This window comes from Aquarana catesbeiana, linkage group LG06 (genome assembly GCF_042186555.1).
Source record: "Aquarana catesbeiana isolate 2022-GZ linkage group LG06, ASM4218655v1, whole genome shotgun sequence".
In the NCBI taxonomy this organism is placed as follows: Eukaryota; Metazoa; Chordata; class Amphibia; order Anura; family Ranidae; genus Aquarana; species Aquarana catesbeiana.
The window spans coordinates 87,067,282-87,086,380 of record NC_133329.1 but is presented as its reverse complement, the minus strand read 5'-3'; the positions used below and the strand labels follow the sequence as shown (position 1 = coordinate 87,086,380).

General features: G+C 42.1%; 1 protein-coding gene across 1 annotated transcript in view; it reads left to right on the top strand.

The window, feature by feature from the left end:
* GRAP (GRB2 related adaptor protein) overlaps positions 1 to 19,099 on the top strand; it is a 99,234-nt gene that overhangs the window by 30,582 nt on the left and 49,553 nt on the right. The window contains exons 3-4 of the mRNA XM_073636396.1: positions 3,831 to 3,928; positions 8,330 to 8,452. Coding sequence (XP_073492497.1) covers positions 3,831 to 3,928; positions 8,330 to 8,452 — 221 coding nt within the window. The remainder of the gene's footprint in view (positions 1 to 3,830; positions 3,929 to 8,329; positions 8,453 to 19,099) is intronic.

Below are 19,099 nucleotides of genomic sequence, written 5' to 3'. Positions count from 1 at the left end.
AAAGCTTCACTTCCTGATTCCCTTACCGAGGATGGCGGCAGCACCCGACAGCCAAGGGATAGATCAGCTTCGGGTGCCGACATCACGGGCGCCATTGACAGGTAAGTGTCCTTATTTTAAAAGTCAGCAGCTGCAGTATTTGTGGCTACATATAGTTACATAGTAGGTGGAGTTGAAAAAAGACACAAGTCTATTAAGTCCAACCTATGTGTGAGATTATATGTCAGTATTACATTATATATCCCTGTATGTTGCGGTCATTCAGGTGCTTATCTAATAGTTTCTTGAAGCTATCAATGCTCCCCGCTGAGACCACCGCCTGTGGAAGGGAATTCCACATCCTTGCCTCTCTTACAGTAAAACAGTAGCTGCTGAAAAAAAAATTAGGCCGAACTCCGCTTTAAAGTGTTACTAAACCCAGTAATATGAAAATAGTTAATCTGCCCCCCCTCCCCCCCGCAGTGCCCACAGCTTATAAATCTTCTTTTTACATTAAAATCCTGCCACTATATACCTTTTTGGCTGATCTGCATACCACGGTCACGTGATAAACTGCAGGGTCTGCCCTAGTGCTGAGTGTTCAGGTAGGAGGAGATTTCCACTGTAGCCTGTGTCCTCATGCTGTTATGGGTGGCGGATCATCCAATAATCAAGATGACATCCCACCTACTGTGTTCTCTTTTAGTTACTGGGCATGTAGGAGGGAGGGACTGTGCTGTCATTTAGGATCTGTATACATGCACAAATGTGTGATGTCAATACCATGTGACCTGAATAGCTCAGCTCAACAAGGAAATATTCTCTACAGCAATAGAGACCAAACTGAGCATGTGCAGGGGGACCACTGTAACTTTGTCTTATCTGGCCTTGCCCAGAGAGACCCTGCAGGAGGGGGAGGATCTATGCATAGAGGATCAAAGAGCCTTTTCACAATACAGAGGATTAACCCCTTAAGTTCTGCAGTGAGTAAAACAATCAAGCTATTCTGCATATACAGACTGATTTTACTTTTGTGGGTTTAGTAAAACTTTAACTTGCATATCTGTAAGTAAAAATTTGACAGTTTGGAAAGAAGGAAGACAGAAAGAAAAGGGAGGGGGGTAGGAGGCAGGGGTAGAGAGGAAAGGGAGTGAAGAACAAGGATAGGCCGACAGTATGTAGGTTCACATGATAAAAAGAGGACGTATTGAAAAAGTCTTTCTGTATATTTGTGTCCCTCGGCATTAGGTCAAGACCTTTTGTTGTCAGGTCTACAAAAGGCTGATGGGTTGGAAACTCAGGCAAATGAGTTGCAGAACCTCAGTGGGTAGTGGACATAGTAGCTTTGTATTTATCAAAGGTTTGGTAATGAAAGCAGCAGGCCCATTTTTTGGTGAAAGGCTAAAGCCTAGCTAATCGGATATAAATAAGTTCATCCATTTGCGCTACTTTGCTAGATCTAGTGAAACATAACTTTAAAGACAGTACCTGACGTGGGCGCGACTGTACAGGGATACCTAGCCGAGCGGCATTAATTATGTGTATGGCGAGAGACTTATGATATGCACCTTTCATGACAGAAGAATGGTAAAGAAGGTATTGTGTAGGCGAGAATTCGAGAGGGTAGCTAGTAACGCTAGAAGCGACAACACTTTTGTCCAATAAGACTTTATGGTCTTTAAGCCACCAGATATGTAGCCTTGATCTCTCAGCATCCTCACACCTCCAACAAAGGTTGGAAGTATTGGGAAATATCCAATGGAGTAGGGTAGGGGCTTTGTACCAATGTGAATAGACCAATAAAATATGTTGCTGTACTGTCACGTTCATTAAACCTTTGTGCATGGTGTTGAAAGCTGCTCTCCAATTCTCTTCAGAACGCAGTCCCCAAATATTTTTCCTAGTTCTGGACATATGGGGACAGATTGAAATTAACATCTGCAAAAAAAATGTAAATAGTAGTGATGCAATGACATTGTGGGGATTTGGAAACACAAAGTTTCTCAAAAGTTGTAAATGCTCTGTGAAGGTTAGTGGCTCAGAGAAAAAGGAGCACAATGTCCACAAACACAGCTATTTTGTATTCCCTACTGCCTACCCAAATGCCTCTCACTTATGAATTGCCACATAAACTATGCAGGAAAGGCTGCAAGGACAAGGCAAAAAAAATGGGCGAGAGGGAGCTTCCCTGGCACGTGCCATTTGTTATCGGGAAAGCTTCTGACATGCTACCAATAACTTTCACTTTGGCCTGTGATGAAGTGAATAAGGCTCGAATCCTGCTGCACATGACCTTCCCTATTCCGAGCAAGGATAAGGCCGCCATCATGTAATCCCATACCACCCTGTCAAATGGTTTTTTGACATCCATTGATAGAAACCAGGGGTGGCGTGCTTAGTTAGCCAGTGATGGATATTTTAAGGATAGGTAATCAGATAGAATGTACTCACGAGCTACGGAAGTATGCTCAGTTTCCAGTCCATAATTGAAGTTATACAAGGTCTCACAATAACATTTAAATTGCGATGCGATTTCTACACCCTTGCACTACAAAGTTTCTTTCTTGTCACGAATAGCATGCACGGTTATATTGGATTTTTTTCTCCGCCAGCATTTTATCCAGGGGTTTACCACTTTTATTCGCATGCCCATAAAAACCTTCTGGTTGCGTATGAACTGGCATTGCATCTTCTTTCTGAATTCCTTCAGTAGCTTGGTCCTAGCTAACCTTAAAACTTGGAGTGTGGAGGCCACCTCAGGGGTGTAGTTCAAAGTGAAATATCCCCAGGGGCTTTGAGAAGAGCTGAATCCATTTCCAAATGTTAGTTTTACAGTCTTTCTCTGGATATGATGAGGTTATGGTTGTGGAATGGTGGTCCGATAGTTACATGGGGTCTATGGACATGGGTCGTAGGAATGTTAAATCTGATTGAAAAGTGTAATCTATTCTTGAGTATTTTTGATTGGGGGGGTAGGTAAAGTTTTTAACATTGGGACCTAATAACTTTCAGGAGTCATGTAGTGTAAGAGTGGTGATCTAGAGCTTGATCTGTTGTAACGATATGAACAGGACTACTGAGGTGCCCATTGAGGAGACTAAAAGTTCAAAGGCCAGTTAGTCTCCCCGAAACACTAGGATCCTCGTCTCAAAGGCAGTCAATTGGTTGCATACAGTCCAGAAAAATGTCATGTCTTCCTAAGTTCCTAAGGTACCTTTTGAGGAATAGAAATCTACGCTTCTGGATCCGCCAATTGCACACTGATTTGCAAGGGGGGGTTAAACATCAGGATCGCAACACCTTTGGTATATGCTCCACAAAACAACCCCCCATATTATTTGTGTAACAACCATTTGTCTATTAGCCTAGAAAATGTCCATTACTCTTTTTTTTTTTTTTTCCTTTTTTAACCTTCGGTGCCCGTTGATTTCAATGAGGTTCGGAATCTGCACCTTAATATTAGTGATGTTCGCCGAACCCGTCTCACACCAAACCTAGGGGGAATTATTAGTCGGGGGGGTGGGGGTAGTACTATGATTTCTGTGAGTGGTGATAAATACCTTGAAGAGTTACACTAACACATTTCTTTCTATGCAAGCACTTATTAAAAAATATATCCAATGATAGGAACACTTTAGTAACACTAACATGTTTACAATGGATGATACTTTTTTCTTCTTTTTTTTTCTTTTTTTCTCAGTATAGTTTTATACTTTATGGATGATACTTTTTTCTTCTTTTTTTTCTTTTTTTTCTCAGTATAGTTTTATACTTTATTTTTAAAAATCATTTTCTCTCTCCAAAAAGAGGTGTTTATGATTAATAATCAGAGAAGTCATGTTCTCTTTCAGATCCTCAATATGGAAGATGATCAGAACTGGTACAAAGCAGAACTTAAAGGACAGGAGGGCTACATTCCTAAGAATTATATCAAAGTAAAGCCCCACCCGTAAGTAACCCCAGATCAATGTCTTTCATCCAGTCCTGATTTCCAGCAATGTCACCAAGAAATGGCCATGTTGAAAACTACTGCAGATATAATGCTTGCCATGCTGGACACATAATCTGAGTCGTCCTTGTTTTATTGGAAAAAAACAGGGACCCATAGAGAGACAGGAAATTACATCATAACTATGTAGCTCCACTAGGAATAACATTACATTATAACTGAAAATTGTATCAAATACTTAAATTACTTTTCTTGCACCAATCCATGGCAACATACGTTTGGTAGTAGCCCTGACAATCCATGGCGGCATTCATGTGGTAAGTGGAGCTACTAGTACATGCTTGCTACCATGGATTGGTGCCAGAAAAATACATTTAATGTAAGTATTTGATACAATTTTCAGTTATAATGTAACGTTCTTCCTAGTGGGGCTACATGGTAATGATGTAATTTCCTGTCTCTCTATGGGTCCAAGAACTAATGGTTAAACATAACACTGCTAACACCACCTAGTGACAGAACTATAAATCAGTGAGCAATGGGGAACCAGGCATGTCAGATTTTTCAGCCAATGTAGCTCTTGAACAGCTACAGCACCTGTGTGCCAGGAAAACTGAGCTGCTGGGTTGATGTCATCCCATACTGGCCCATCAAAACAGCTGAAGAAGCCCGGGAGAAAATGCTGGTAACGGCAAGGGACCTTGTGGGAGTTGGTCCTTTGAAGCAGTGGTAAGTATTGTGGTCTTCAGTTCCACTTTAATTACAGAAGGGCTAGGAGGACCCTGCTTGTGAGAGATTACAATGTAAAAGGGAGGACAAGTGATACAAAAAGTAATAACTGTAAGGGATGAGCTGAAGTTGAAAGGAAAGGAAGTTGAATTACAGTCTGTTAGGTAGAGGTGGTATAGTCTTCCCTGAATAGATTCTTTTTCAGGGATCACCTCATAGGAGATAGCTGGACAGATTGGGGTAAGGGGTTCCAGAGGATGGGAACGGCTCTGGAGAAGTCCTGAAGGCAATGGGAGGAGGTGACAAGGAAGCTAGACAGCAGGAGGTCTTGAAGAATGTAGTGTGTGGTTTGGATAAAAGTTTGAGATGAGATTGTTGATGTGACTGGGTTTGTGGGTGTCTTTGTATGTTAGAATTCTGAATTTTATTTGTTGGGCAAGTGGAAGCCAGTGGAGGGGTTGGCAGAGAGGGTTGGCTGACACTGAGCAGTTGGATAAGTGGATGAGTCTAACAGTAGCATCTATGATAGAATGAAGGGGGATTATCCTTTGGAGAGGTAGGCCAAAAAGAATAGAATTGCAATAGTCAAGGCGGGAGATAACCAGGGAATGAAATGGTACCTTGGTGGTGTCATTGGCTAAGAAGGGGCGTATTTTGGAAATGTTAGAGGAAGAGAGCTGCTAAAGTTGGCAATTCCATAGCTATCAAAAGTGCAGCGAACAGTCCAGCGCTCAATGACTGAGCCACACATTGCTTAGGATTCCTACAGAACAGAACTTTCATTGGTGACAATTGTAAGAAAAGTGATTTTGTAGCGCTACATATTTCTGCTATAAAATGGGTAGTAATGTATGTGAGGCTGAAGCTGCATGAGCTCTGCTTTACTAAAAGGTGAAGTTGGATATATAATTTAGACATGAAGTTGTAGGTGCCCTTGTTCCCAGCACTGGTGATGAGACACATCTGTTGTGCTGGGTTATTTCCCTGAACTCAGTGAAGCAGATAGGAAACCACAGAAACCACAACTTACATTGCAACACGTGGTGGAATTCAGAGCACTGTACCGATCTGCAAGTGGAGTGTGCAACAAATACAGCCTACGCTATGTTTTTATAAGGAGGAACCCCACTAATGGTTTACTTAGATTGAACAGCAGCTTTTCTCAACCTTTTTACCCTGGAAATCATTTTCAGGTTGCAGGAAACCCTTGCCAAAACCAATTCATTGGTGGTCAGTGGGAAAAAATGGCCCTTACATTGGTGACAAGTAGGAAGAACGTCCACCAAGCAGCAATGGTCAGAATGCCACACTCATAGATAGCTTTGGGTTCTTGCAGATGGCTTTGTCAAGCTGCGATGACCCCGAAATGCTGCAGGCATTATCAAATGGTTGCTCAATCGGCCACAGCTTAAGGAATCCCTAACAACCTCTGCAGGAACCCTGGTTAAGAATAATGGTTGTACAGTATTAAAATTGAATGTTCTTAGCGGTTAATCTTTTTGTAAGCAAATCCCACTGTGCTCGTCCTAGCTCCAGCCCAAACTTTTCTTTCAGTTTTTTGGTAAAGAGCCAGGAAAGGTCAGAACTTCTGTGTCCTCATTGGAGATATCTCCCCTCAATTCCTGTTTAGGTGTCACTAGAACTAGAAATAAGAGAGGGTCACTGGCACAAGAAGATCTGGAGAGCAATAAAAACATCACAGATATTCTAATCCTTCCCAGCTCTAATAAATAATGCAATTTTGTTGCTGTCTTTGTCTCCATCAGAGAGAAATTCTATCACTTTCAGTCTGTGATTTCCTGTCACCATAACAGGAAGTGGGGTTAAATCCCCCCCCCCCCAATGGGGATACATATCAGTAAAAACCTGGCAGATCATTTAATCCTTTCCCTCTATGTACAACAAAAATAAATTGGCTGGAGATGGGCTTTACCATCTAAAGCAGAACTCTGTATATTGAAACAATTGTACTATTTACGCAATTACAACAAATGTTCACAAAGTTCTCAATTTTTTTGGCCAGCTTGTAATTGGCTGCATTTTTTAAATGCTATTATAAATGACTGCACCAGCATGTTTAATAAAAATCTGAACATCCGCTTGGCTCAGCAGTTGGTGTTCCCAGACTTCCAGATTACAGGCCAGATACTGTATGTTCTGATTTTGCGTTATGTCCCCTTACATTCTTAAATCAACACTATGAATTATTTGATTGGGACCTTTTTAGGTGTCACAATGATGTACATAACATGCATTTTTTTTTAAAGAATTCACAATTTGTATTCCACCCCCAATCTGAAAAAAGTCAAGACGCCAATTGAAAATATTTGGCGCATCTTGAGCAGTTAGAATCCTATATCAGGCAAGAATGGGACAACATTCCTCTCCCAAAACTCCAACTGGTCTCCTCAGTTCCCAAACTTCTTTAGAGTGTTAAAATAAGAGTGGATGCTACACCGTGCTAAACATGACCCTGACCCAACTTTTTTGAGGTGTGTTGCTACCATTAGTTTCAGTATTGCCCTATTTTTCCTTAAAATGGTACATTTTCTCAGTTTACACATTAGATATGTTTTCTATTGTGAATAAAATATGGGTTTGAGATCTGCAAATCATTGCATTCTGGTTTAAACAGTGGCGGTCCGTCCATGGGGGGCGCCGTCACCCTCTACCTATACTTTTGGCCCCCTAATCCACAAGCGGAGCGCCAGACGCATAGATTCCAATAGGGGTTTTTCTTTTTTAAAAAAAGGATGGGCTCAGGGTGCAGAGCACTGCGTGGTGTGCACTGTTTGCTGCACCCCCCCCCAAAAAAATATACCACCGGCCGCCACTGGGTTTATGTACATTTTACACAGCATCCCAACTTTTTTGGGATGGGGTTGAATAAAAAAATAAAAAAACTTCTTCACAAATGAAAAATAAGCTGAATTCATATTGCCTAATACATAGGATCCACTACATGGCTACTCATACTTCCACTACTCCATTGCACTATTATAATATCAGTACATAAAATACATGCATGTAATGGGAGCTGGGCAACACCATTGTGGCACCTAAAAAGTCCCAGTCTGATGACAATTTAACGTGTTACTTCCAGATTACCAACAACAAAGTCATGTTAAAGAGAATCTGTCCCATCATCTATACTTCTGACAGACCACACCCATTAATACTTTCCCAGTGCTGCTGCCATGCCATTCCATTCATCTGCTGTGGCCCTCAGAAATACCTAGTTCTTCAGGCACAGGGGAGCATGTTGCCTTGTTCCCATTCCACCCAGGATGCAGTGCTCAGATCAAGGAGACCAATGGAAAGGCCTGAAGACTGTCAAGTGGGGGAATAGAGAAGGTCATGGACCCTGTGTAAGCTTAAACAGGGATTAGACCCAGAACTCCAGAGAACAGACCTGTAAAGGAGTGTGGGGAAGGTAAGTATAATTTGATTGAGGGTGCCCTATTAAGAAAACCTGTCGTTATACCATATATGAGAAAGTGATGTATCATCTTTAAGCAGTGGGGTAAGCTGATGTCCTTTAAATTATGACAATAAGAAAAGCAGAAGCCTTGAGACCTTGAGGCCTTTATCTGATTTTCAAAACCACAATAGTGTAATTTGTATTATTCTAGGTAACCTTAAGTAATGGAGGCTTTTATCTTCTTCATATAGTTGGTACGCCGGTCGGATCTCCAGGCAGGTAGCAGAGGAAATCCTGCTGAAAAAGAGATTTCTAGGCGCCTTCCTGATCCGTGATAGTGAAAGTTCACCCGGGGAATTCTCTATCTCTGTCAAGTAAGACATAACACTTCTGTATTCTGTATTGATTTTTTTTTTTAATGCTCCCTTCAACCTTAATTATCAGAAAATGGAGACTTTTTACTTGTCTTAGTTTTAGCATTTCTTGTTGAGCAGACCAGTCACATCTGCTGGCTGTCCTTGGGCTGAGTGCCCCTCTAGTTCTGTAAGGTGAGTCTATAGGAAGAAGTTCTGCAGACTCCTTTTGTAATGCTGGAGGAGAAGATCTTGAAGCTTAGTGATGGCATCACCTGGGCTTTAAAGAAGGTTTTCCCCTGTCGGAATCAGGGTAAGTGATAAAATGAAGATTCTTTATAGGGGTGGATTAAGGATTAGGGTCAAATATCTGATTTAGATTAAAGTGACACTACACACTGGTTTACAAAAAATACATTCTGTGCAAGTATGTAGTCTTTGTTTAAAAATGGTCTCCTGCCCTCAGGAGACAGCCAACTGGCCATTTATGTACAACAGCTGGACGGCAGGTCGTTACGTGACACTAAACTCTTTCTTTAAAAAAAAAAAAAAAAAAAAAAAAAATTATATTCAAGTATGTATTCTGAACTAAAAAAAGTCCCTTCTGTTGCTCTTAGGCTCCTCCAAGTCTTCAAAAGGAAGTAACAAGGCCAGTAGATTTTCAATGCTTTCCTTCTGGGATTGTATGGCAGGGGAGTTCTCATACAGTATTTTCGGCAGTGGTTGACAGCACCTTCCCTAGGTTGGGCATGCTTTATCTTATCCCCATTACTACTCCCAACTAGGGTACCATGATCTCTCAAAGCATTTCCTGGCTGGGGAACACCTCATGCTTCCAGGGCTACATAACTGTGAATAGGGCCCTGACCAGTCTCACGGGGGCCAGCTCTATACCCTTCCTCATCTCTCACCCACGTCTCTGCCCAAACTCTCCTCTGTTCTCTCTTTACATAGAATTTATAACTTATAACAGGGTGGCCAAACTGAGAATTGTTCTAAAATCCCCTTGCATGCTCCCGAGATGGACTAGAAACTATGAACTATGGTATGTGTAGTGTACATAGAGCAGCGTACATAATCGCAACTAACATGCACTAAGCGTTTCAAACAAACAGAAGTGGAACAAAGGAAATGTTTGGGAGTTCATAGAGGATGTTATGAACTATTTAATAAACAATAGATTACAGGACCATTAATAGGTGGATGTGTATGGATGATTTTTGGACAAGGATATTTAGTGTCACTTTAAAGCGGAACTTTACCCATGACAATTTGACCCCCCTACACAAACCGCCCTGCCCCCCCCATCTCCAGTCGAAGCAGATCCTCAGCTAAAAGCACTTAAGGGGGTCATCAGAGTGGACCCCCCCTCCCCCCACTCTTCTCCAGTAAAAAGAGACTCTCAGCTAGGACTGCAGTGGGGTGATCAGAGGGGACCCCAGCACAGAGCCCCCACATCTTCTCCAGTAAAAAAAGACCCAAGCTAGGACTGCAGCCAGCTGCCTTATGCCGCCCCCTCACAATGGAAATAGTGAATGGTGTGTGTGTGCTGTGAGCGGGCATATCAGACATTGCAGCCAGTCGCATTGCGGAAGCAAGAGAGGGAGCCTTTCATGAGCCAGCACTGTCCTGCTACTTCTGCTCGTTCTGCTGGCTTCATCCACTCTCCCCTCCATCACTGTAAACAGCACAGCTGATCCCGGCGGCTGGTGAATCCAGAGAATGCAGGGAAGTTGCTAAGCCTATGTTTGGCCGTACCGAAGTTTGGCGCCATTCCATGAGCGTGTGTAATTTTGAAGCGCGACATGTTTTGGTATTTATTTACTCGTCATAACTTTATCTTTCACATTATGCAAAAAAATTGGGCTTTCAGGTTTTGTTATTTTTTAAAGCATGAAACAGTTTTTTGTTTTTTTTTTCCAAAAAAAAAGTGTTCGAAAAATTGCTGCACAAATACTGTGCGAGATAAAAAGTTGCAACGACCGCCATTGTATTCTCTAGGGTCTTTGCTAAAAAAAAACATATATAATGTTTGTGGGCTCTATGTAATTTTCTAGCAAAAAAAGGATGAATTTTACATGTAGGAGAGAAATGTCAGAATTGGCCTGGATGGGAAGTGGTTTAATGCATGCCAATATTCTATTGGCTTTGCTTGCAGCAGCTTGGCATTGCATGCCATTGCTGAGCCTATCATCTACTAAGACCCCCAGGTCCTTTTCCATCCTAGATTCCCCCAGAGGTTCTTCCTACCAATGAGTAGATTGCATTCATGTTTTTTCCACCCAAATGTATTTTACATTTTTCTACATTAAACCTCATTTGCCATGTAGTAGCCCACCCCATTAATTTTTTCAGATCTTCTTGCAAGGTTTCCTCATCCTGCGGAGAAGTTATTGCCCTGCATAGCTTAGTATTGTCCACAGATACAGAGATTGAGCTGCTTATCCCATCCTCCAGGTCGTTTATGAATAAATAAATAACATTGGTCCCAGCAAAGAACCCTGGGGGGGGGACCCCACTTTCCACCCCTGACCATTCCGAGTATTCCCCATTTATCACCACCCTCTGAACTCGCCCTTGTAGCCAGTTTTCAATCCACATACTTACCCTATGGTCCATGCCGACAGACCTTAGCTTGTATAGTAAACATTTATGGGGAACTGTATCAAATGCCTTTGCAAAATCCAGATACAGATTTGTGGTTACGGTTGTAACAGTTTTTGTATACTACTGTTTATAAGCAATAAAAGAATAAAAAAAGAGAGCACAGGGCATGTTTCTGGCACCTATTAGACTTTTAGATAAGTGAAAGAATGTTTTTTTTTAAATGATAGAACCAGTCCAGTTGAAGGTGACTAAGAACTACCATCTATACCATAACTTGGATAAATGAGAGCATGCTGACACCAGTAGATTAGAACAGGCAATAGCAATGTTTATTTTTTGCTTGCAGCTCCTCTTTGGCCCTTCCGTGTGATAAAAGAAAACCTCTGTCCTGCTCCTTGTTTTTCTTGAGATTAGATGCAACTCCAAATGATCCCATATGAGGGCAGCATAGGAATAGAATTGACCTGCTTAGCTTAGAATTGACCTGCAGACTGGATAGGGAAGAATTCCCAGAATAGTAAGATCATTGGACATAAAGGGGTCAGACACTGCAAACACCTGACACAGAACAGACGCTGCCATCCTACTCTCTTGCGCCTGCTATAAATATAACCAGCTAAGTCATTTGAAAATTTTGGATACAAATAATTTCTATCTTCCACTTGCACATGGCGAGCTCTAGGCAACAGTTTTTTAGACTGATTTACTGCTATGTTGTGAATAGTTCTAAATAGTTCACAATACACAAACACAGCTGAATGCACCTGGAGGTAGTTGGGGCGCCCCTCCCACAGCTTTACTCTCTGTTCAGGCTATGTGCAGCACAGTGATGATGATAGGGCTGCCACCTCATCCCTTTAAACCCAAACACATATGAATTACACAGGTTCTGGGGCTAATTAAATCCAGATAAGGCAACAAGTGAGTTTAATTACCACCTTAATCAGCCACAGAACCTGTGTAATTAACACGTGTTCGGGTTTAAAGGGATGAGGTGGCAACTCTAGATGTCACCACTACATCTCCAAGATAATATCTGGGTTTGCGGAGGCATTTGGTGCACACTAAGTGAATTTTCTATCATTTGTGGTTACCGCTGAATATATTCAATTGATAGTTTTTGTGTCTGGAGTTCAGCTTTAAACTTTTAAAACTAACATTAATAAAGCATTATAGGTTCACCTTTTAAGAGCCATTTGTTTAATGAGAATTCCCGAGCAGGCATCCTTGTAGCAAAGAACGCACATCCTGTATCAGAAAACATATGACATCCAGCTCTGAGCCCTTATCTGAGAACATGTCTTCTTTGGCTGGGCTCCCATCAACGAGGCGGCTGACTACAGAGGCAGGAAGACTCGGCCCGCCACAGGATGTGGGTGACACTGGTGGAGCCTAATATCTGTCTAATCCTGTCTATAGAGAGAATGCAAGGTGTAGATTTCATGACCGCAGTGCAAACCTGACACTGTAGGACCTGCTATGTACTGTACTGAGGGAGAGGGATATACATGATCTTCTGCCAGGGCTGAAAATAGATGTGGGGGGGGGGGGGGGGGAGCGGCCTCTGATTTCTAGGGACAGTATCAGACTCTTCAGTCTTTTAACCCCTTGGAGCGAGCGCCTCCCGGCCCTTTAATGGGTTTAGACTGCTGGGAGGTAGGGTTTATGATGATGTGACCGCCGTGATTGGCGGTCACATGATCGGGAAGCTCGCAATCGGCGATCAGGAACTTTCCTTTAGCTGCCGGTAAGTGTGCCTCGGCACAGCTGTATTTGTACTAATGTGGCGCAAATATGCGGCCACTTGTTGCCAAGGCCCACCTACAAAGTGGCCGCATATTTGCGTGCGGCTGGCGCCAAGAGGTTAAGCATAAAGTAAAAATGATTGAAGAAGCTCTTTTTAAAAAAATGAGCCCAGTAAGCATACATGCTCAGTAATATGTAAGATCAACACTTCAGGTATTTATTACCTTTAACAGAGGTCACAGTGTTCCTCCTAACATTGCTTTCATCTTTTTTTTTTTTTCCTCCAGAAGGACAGTACCATCTTTGTCCAGGTATCATCTGGGGTAACCATCTACTTCCAAATGTATATCGTGCTGTCTGTGCAGTTCTTGGCTGTGTTCACAAATGTCTGGCACAAATCTGCTGCTGCCTTTCACCTTATGAGTTTGCAGTCTTATTACTGGAGGAGAGGCGACTGAGGAAATGCTTCATCCTGCCTGCAGCAGAATGATGATTTAGATTGCCCCTCCGAGCCTAGTCACAGTCACTACCCTGCTGTCACACAGGATGAGTGACAGCAGCTTAGTGAAGGTATAATGGTTGGCTACTGATTGTCCAAGGTTTTCCCCAGAGATCTATTAGGGGGATGGAAGCAGCCTATACATCACTCAGATGTCCTGTTGGGATAAAAGTAGTAGAGTATTGTGACCAATCATAGGTAACTATCGAGGAATATCTACCCTGGGGGTCCCAGCGCCATTCAATCTGCTATCCCAAGCAGCTTTGTTTTTGTGATTTTTGGCATCCCAAGCATGATTGTAACACATAACACGTGAATAATGTTTGGGTTCTTGTGCATGATCAGATGCACTGTTTTGGAACTTGTGTACCAGGTGAATTCTGGCCTGTGGTTAGCATTCAGGTAAATAGACACACAAATACCTGAAATTGCAATGAACCCAACAGCAATGAGCAATAACAATGATACAGAAAGAACAATAAAGATACACAGGTGATCACCTGGCATGTAATGGCTTTGGAACTTTATTATTACTTCACCACACAGAGATTAAATAACTTCTACAAACACGGAACACCACAAAATAAATGGAAACGGATCTTAAGAATAGGACAAACCACTAAAAGTGCCCTGCCAACTGGGTCTAACTATGAGATCACTAGAGGAAAGGGTTGCCACGTCATCCCTTTAATCCAGGACACACATTAATTACACAGGTTCTGTGGCTGATTAAGGTGGTAATTAAACACACTTGGTGCCTTATCTGAATTAAATCAGCCTCAGAACCGGTGTAATTCATATATGCCCTGGATTAAAGGGATGATGTGGCAACCCTACTAGAGAAACCGATTGGGATAGAAGTATAGACGCTTCAATTGCTGAATTGATTTTAAAGTGAGAAGGTGTATAGAGCAGTGGTCATCAACCCTGTCCTCAGGGCCCACTAACAGGCCAGGTTTACAAGATAACTGAAATACATCACAGGTGATATTCGCTGCTCAGAGATTGCAGTATTCTAGTCTGCATCTCTCCAAGGTAATACATAAAAGCTGGCCTGTTAGTTGGCTCTGAGGACAGGGTTGATGACCACTGGTATAGAGAACATAAGGGCCACGCCAAAGGTTTAGGAGTCTGAGTTTATTTAATCACAAAAGCCAACAAGGTTTCCCCTTCGTTGGGGCTTAAACTGCTGTGGCTTAAAGATTAAATCTTATTGAACTTTGTTTTAAATCCAGGTGCATCAAATCAAAATGTGTCTAAAGTTTCACAAGTCATTTTCTTTACAAAGCAACCCCAGCTTGATAGAAATGCCTGCCCCCTGCCAACATGGTGCTTGCTCTCTCTGTGAAAGCAGTGGCTTCTCTGCAGAGGTTTGACACATCCCTTGCTGAGTCAAAACTAGAGCTCTCCAATCAGCAGGGAGCATGAGCAGGAAATAGTTAGAACCCCTGTTAAATCCGTAAATATAATACAGCTTCCTATCTGTTTGCTAATGCTAGAAGCATAAGAATAAAAAAATAGTTCATGTTGATTGAGAGAGTGAAGTTCCGCTTTAACTTTTGAAGAGATTTTTACTAAGAGCTGAAAGTGAAGGAAAAATATCCCAGATGAGATAAAAGCAGGTAACAAAATGCAGAGGTTTTAACTCCTTCCCACCCATAATCTTCAGAACCAAAAAAAAAAAGTTTATTTGCAATACATGGGGACAGAGACAGCTAAAAGGAGATTTTCCTTGCTTTTGTAGATTTCCTTTCACTTCGCATTTTGTCTCCAGGACAAAAAGGAAAGCGAAATCTCCCAAATAAAATACAAACAGTTAAGAAAAACTTGGCTGACATAGGGCCTAAAAATGATGAAAATAAAAAAGTTTGAGTTGTCCCCTGAACAGCAATACAGGGGGAAATCTTCCGCTGGGGACACCTGTTCCATTGACAGCTAAAACATGATCTTAAAGTGATACTAAACACACACTGGGTGGAATTTACTAAACCTGGAGAGTGTAAAATCTGGCGCAGCTCTGCATAGAAACCAATCAGCTTCCAGGTTTTATTGTTAAAGCTTAATTGAACAAGCTGAAGTTAGAAGCTGATTGGCTACCATGCACAGCTGCACTGGATTCTGAGTGCACCTGTTTTAGTAAATTCAACCCCACTTGTTAATTTAAAGTGATTGCAAAGTCTCAGTTTTTTTTTCTCTACAAAATAACAAACATGTTATACTTACATGCTCTGAACAGTTGGTTTTGCACAGGGTAGTCTAGATCCTCCTCGTCTCGGGTCCCTCGTGTGTGCTCCTGGCTCCTCCCTCCTGTTGAGTGCCCCTATAGCAAGTAGCTTGCTATGGGGGCACCCGAGCCAAGCTGCAGCTCAGTGTGCCCATTCAGACAGGAAGCCCCAGTTCGGCCCTGCCTTCTCTCTCTCCTGATTGGCTAACTGACTTTGATTGACAGCAGGGGAAACTAATGGCTGCGCTGCTGTGCCTCAGCCAATCAGGAGGGAGAGTCCTGGACAGCCGAGACACTCGTGGACATCGCTGGATAGAGATGGGGCTCAGGTAAGTATTAGGGGGTTGCTGGGGTGGCTGCTGCAGTCAGAAGGCTTTTTATCTTAAGGCATAGAATGCATTAGGATAAAAAAAAACACCTGCCTTTACAACCACTTTAAATTGTAAGAAAATTGTGAAAAGACCACACAGCAATTCTTCAAAGAGGACAAATCGGTGGAAAAAACTATTAATCATTTATTAATTATCCATATAGAAAAAATATAAAAAATGTTTTTAGCAAAAATTGAATATAAAAAAATATATATACACATTAATGTACTCCTATCCCCAACACATATTAAAAAGACCTAGTGTCTAAATAGGACATCGGTGGCCACCCTTCACTCAGTAACACCATACATAACCCTCTCATCCACACATACAACTATAGACCAGGATCGATCCACAGATCGGTTGGAATTTGCAGACAAGTATGTCCATAAGCACTGGGAAATTATGGTTATTATCTCTAAGCTCTCTTCCTTAGTGGTATATAGCTAATCAAAATTGTCCCTCCTCGGAACATGAAAAATTGTAATAACAAGCTGGAAGGTGCTGGTGCTGCATGAAGGTTCCTCGGTAAACCCGATAAAGATACTTATGTTGCAAAGAAAACTTTCTTGTTTCAACAACTGCCCATTTATAAATAGAGATCACTGGCTGGTGACACTTGGTAGCAGTACTAAATGTTACTTAGACATTTGACTTGTATCGTATGTGTTATTTCCTGATAACAATGATTTAGGAGATAATACAGCTCACCATATCTTCAGGTACGAAGTTACCCACAGTCTCCGGCGTCTAGATGAGATTTCAGTGATCTATTACCGTCACAGCCGCTGTATGAAGATATAGGTGGAGAGTGGCAGAGCAGTTTCCTCTGTTAGTTTGTAGATGTAGTAGGTCCATGTCATGGAGTAGCAGGGGGGGTAAATCATCCCGTTGTATGCAAAGCTATTCCCAGAGATGTACTGCAATAGTGTCACCGATGGTGGTTGTATCAATAGCCGGTCTCTGATACTGGTAGTCGGTCCAAGGAGGATTAGAGGGGGGGAACAGCCGAGTAAATAGGTGGCACTCTCGATGTCCTCATCACGGATACCATGTTGTAGTCATGCTTACATGTTTCGCTTGATCCAAAGCTTCTTCAGAGCATGGTGTATCCTCCTTGCTTAAATCTTTCATTCATCAAGCATTGATCAATTTCATGTGGAAGCCACTCAGTTGCACTATGATTCAATCACAGTATCCTTCTACACCCGTGCACTGACAGACTCACATTCAGGGGTGATCAGAGTTTACCTATACATATTATAAACCAATCATACATACTAATCTATAGAATTCCCTCAGTCTTTCATAGCAGGACAGTAAAATTACTATAATGAGTTTTTATACAGGAGAAAGTTAAGGGGCTTGGTTCTTCTGGAATATATTGCAGTTGGATCACTCCGTTCTGTAGAGGGTTGGTCCATCACAATTAAATAGAACAATATGGAATTTGGAAGGTGGGTTCGGGAGCAGCTCTATTTAATAGGCTATTTGATTGATATATATGTAGAGTCCCTCCTTCACTGTAATATAATAAGGTGTTTCTGTTCTCTTATGTTTTATATTATCCAGTTAAGCTCACTTTAGAGCCTTCACTGTTGTATATTTAGGGGGCTTATTCCCATTGTTCCAAACCCGAAGGCATAGCTCCCCTTATATATCAAAGAACACCTAGAGCTTCGCATCCATTCCCACAGTAATATTTTCCTCCATACATCGGAAGATATATGAACCTAGAAGGGGGAAGGGGGGGAGAGGAAAAGGGGGCATCTACTGCATTGGTACATGCCTTTAAGTGGGGGAAGGCTAGTAAGCCAGTCCCGTCTTACGGGTCTACTGTATTCGGAATGCACTAGGTTATCTTTCAGGTTGGTGGCTCTTCTGGCAGTGAGTAGAGGTCTATCTCCAACTATGTTTCCAAGGATGGGAGACTCTGCCAGGATATGCCAATGACGGCTGAGTACTTTTCTAACTTGTTCCTATTGTGCTCCAAATTTAGTGATAATCCTAATTGGGGCGTCTGTGGTTCTATCTGGTTGTTTTACTTTGGTACTGTTTGAAAGTAGAGACGATCTATTGGCCAAATAAGCTCTTTTTTTGGCTTTCCTAATACATCCATGGGAGTATCCCCGTTCACGGACTCTCCCATAGATTTCGCGGGCTTCAGTTTGAAAGTCCAATTCCCCCGAGCAGTTTCTCCTGCTGCGTAGGAACTGGCCTACTGGAATTCCGCGAATAATAAGTGATTTAGGATGGTGACTCGAGGCTAGCAAAAGGGTATTTGCTGCCGTCTCTTTTCTAAACGTTTTGGTAGATATTGTACCGTCTTTAACACTGATGGTGAGATCGAGGAACGGTAACGTGACAGGATCCAAGGAGAAAGTAAGTTTTATGTTCCTATTGTTGTTGAGTTCTTCAATGAAGGAAGTTAATTCGAGGGGTGTACCCCCTCCCCAGATCATTATAACGTCATCAATGTACCTCAGCCACAGGTGGCAGTGGCTGAGGTACAGAGACGAAGGATACACACATTCCAGTTCCCATAGTCCAAGATGTAAGCATGCATAGGCTGGGGCCCATGGGGCTCCCATAGACGTACCTCTAATTTGTCTGTAGTATTGGCCAAGGAACTGGAAGCAGTTGTTGTCCAACATAAATTGTAGTAGATCCACTATGAACTCATTTTGCGCAGCTAAATTGAGAAACTTCTGGTCTAAAAAGTACTGTACTGCTTTAATACCCCATTGGTGCGGAATTGACGTGTATAGCGATTCCACGTCAATTCCCACCAGGATAGCATCTGATGGTACTCTATTTCCATCCACTCTCCTAAGTACGTCACGTGTGTCCTGTATAAAGGAGGGAAGTTCATTTACCAATTCTTTTATCATTGCGTCAACGTATTTTCCAACCCTCTCCAGGGGTCCTTTTATTGCAGACACAATAGGTCTCCCCGGGGGGGTTTGTAACAGATTTGTGAAGCTTAGGTATTATATAAAAGGTTGGAGTATTAAACTCGTTGACACAAAGATATTTACTTTCTTTGTTGGAAAGTAGATGTTCCTCTGAGGCCATTTGTAATTTAAAATTAAGTGTAGCTACAATCTTTGGAAAGGGGTTAGACAGTTTCTCGTATGTTGTTTCATCATTGAGGAGACGCATGGTTTCTCCCTCATAGATGTCCTGTGACAAGAGTACCATGTTACCCCCTTTATCACTAC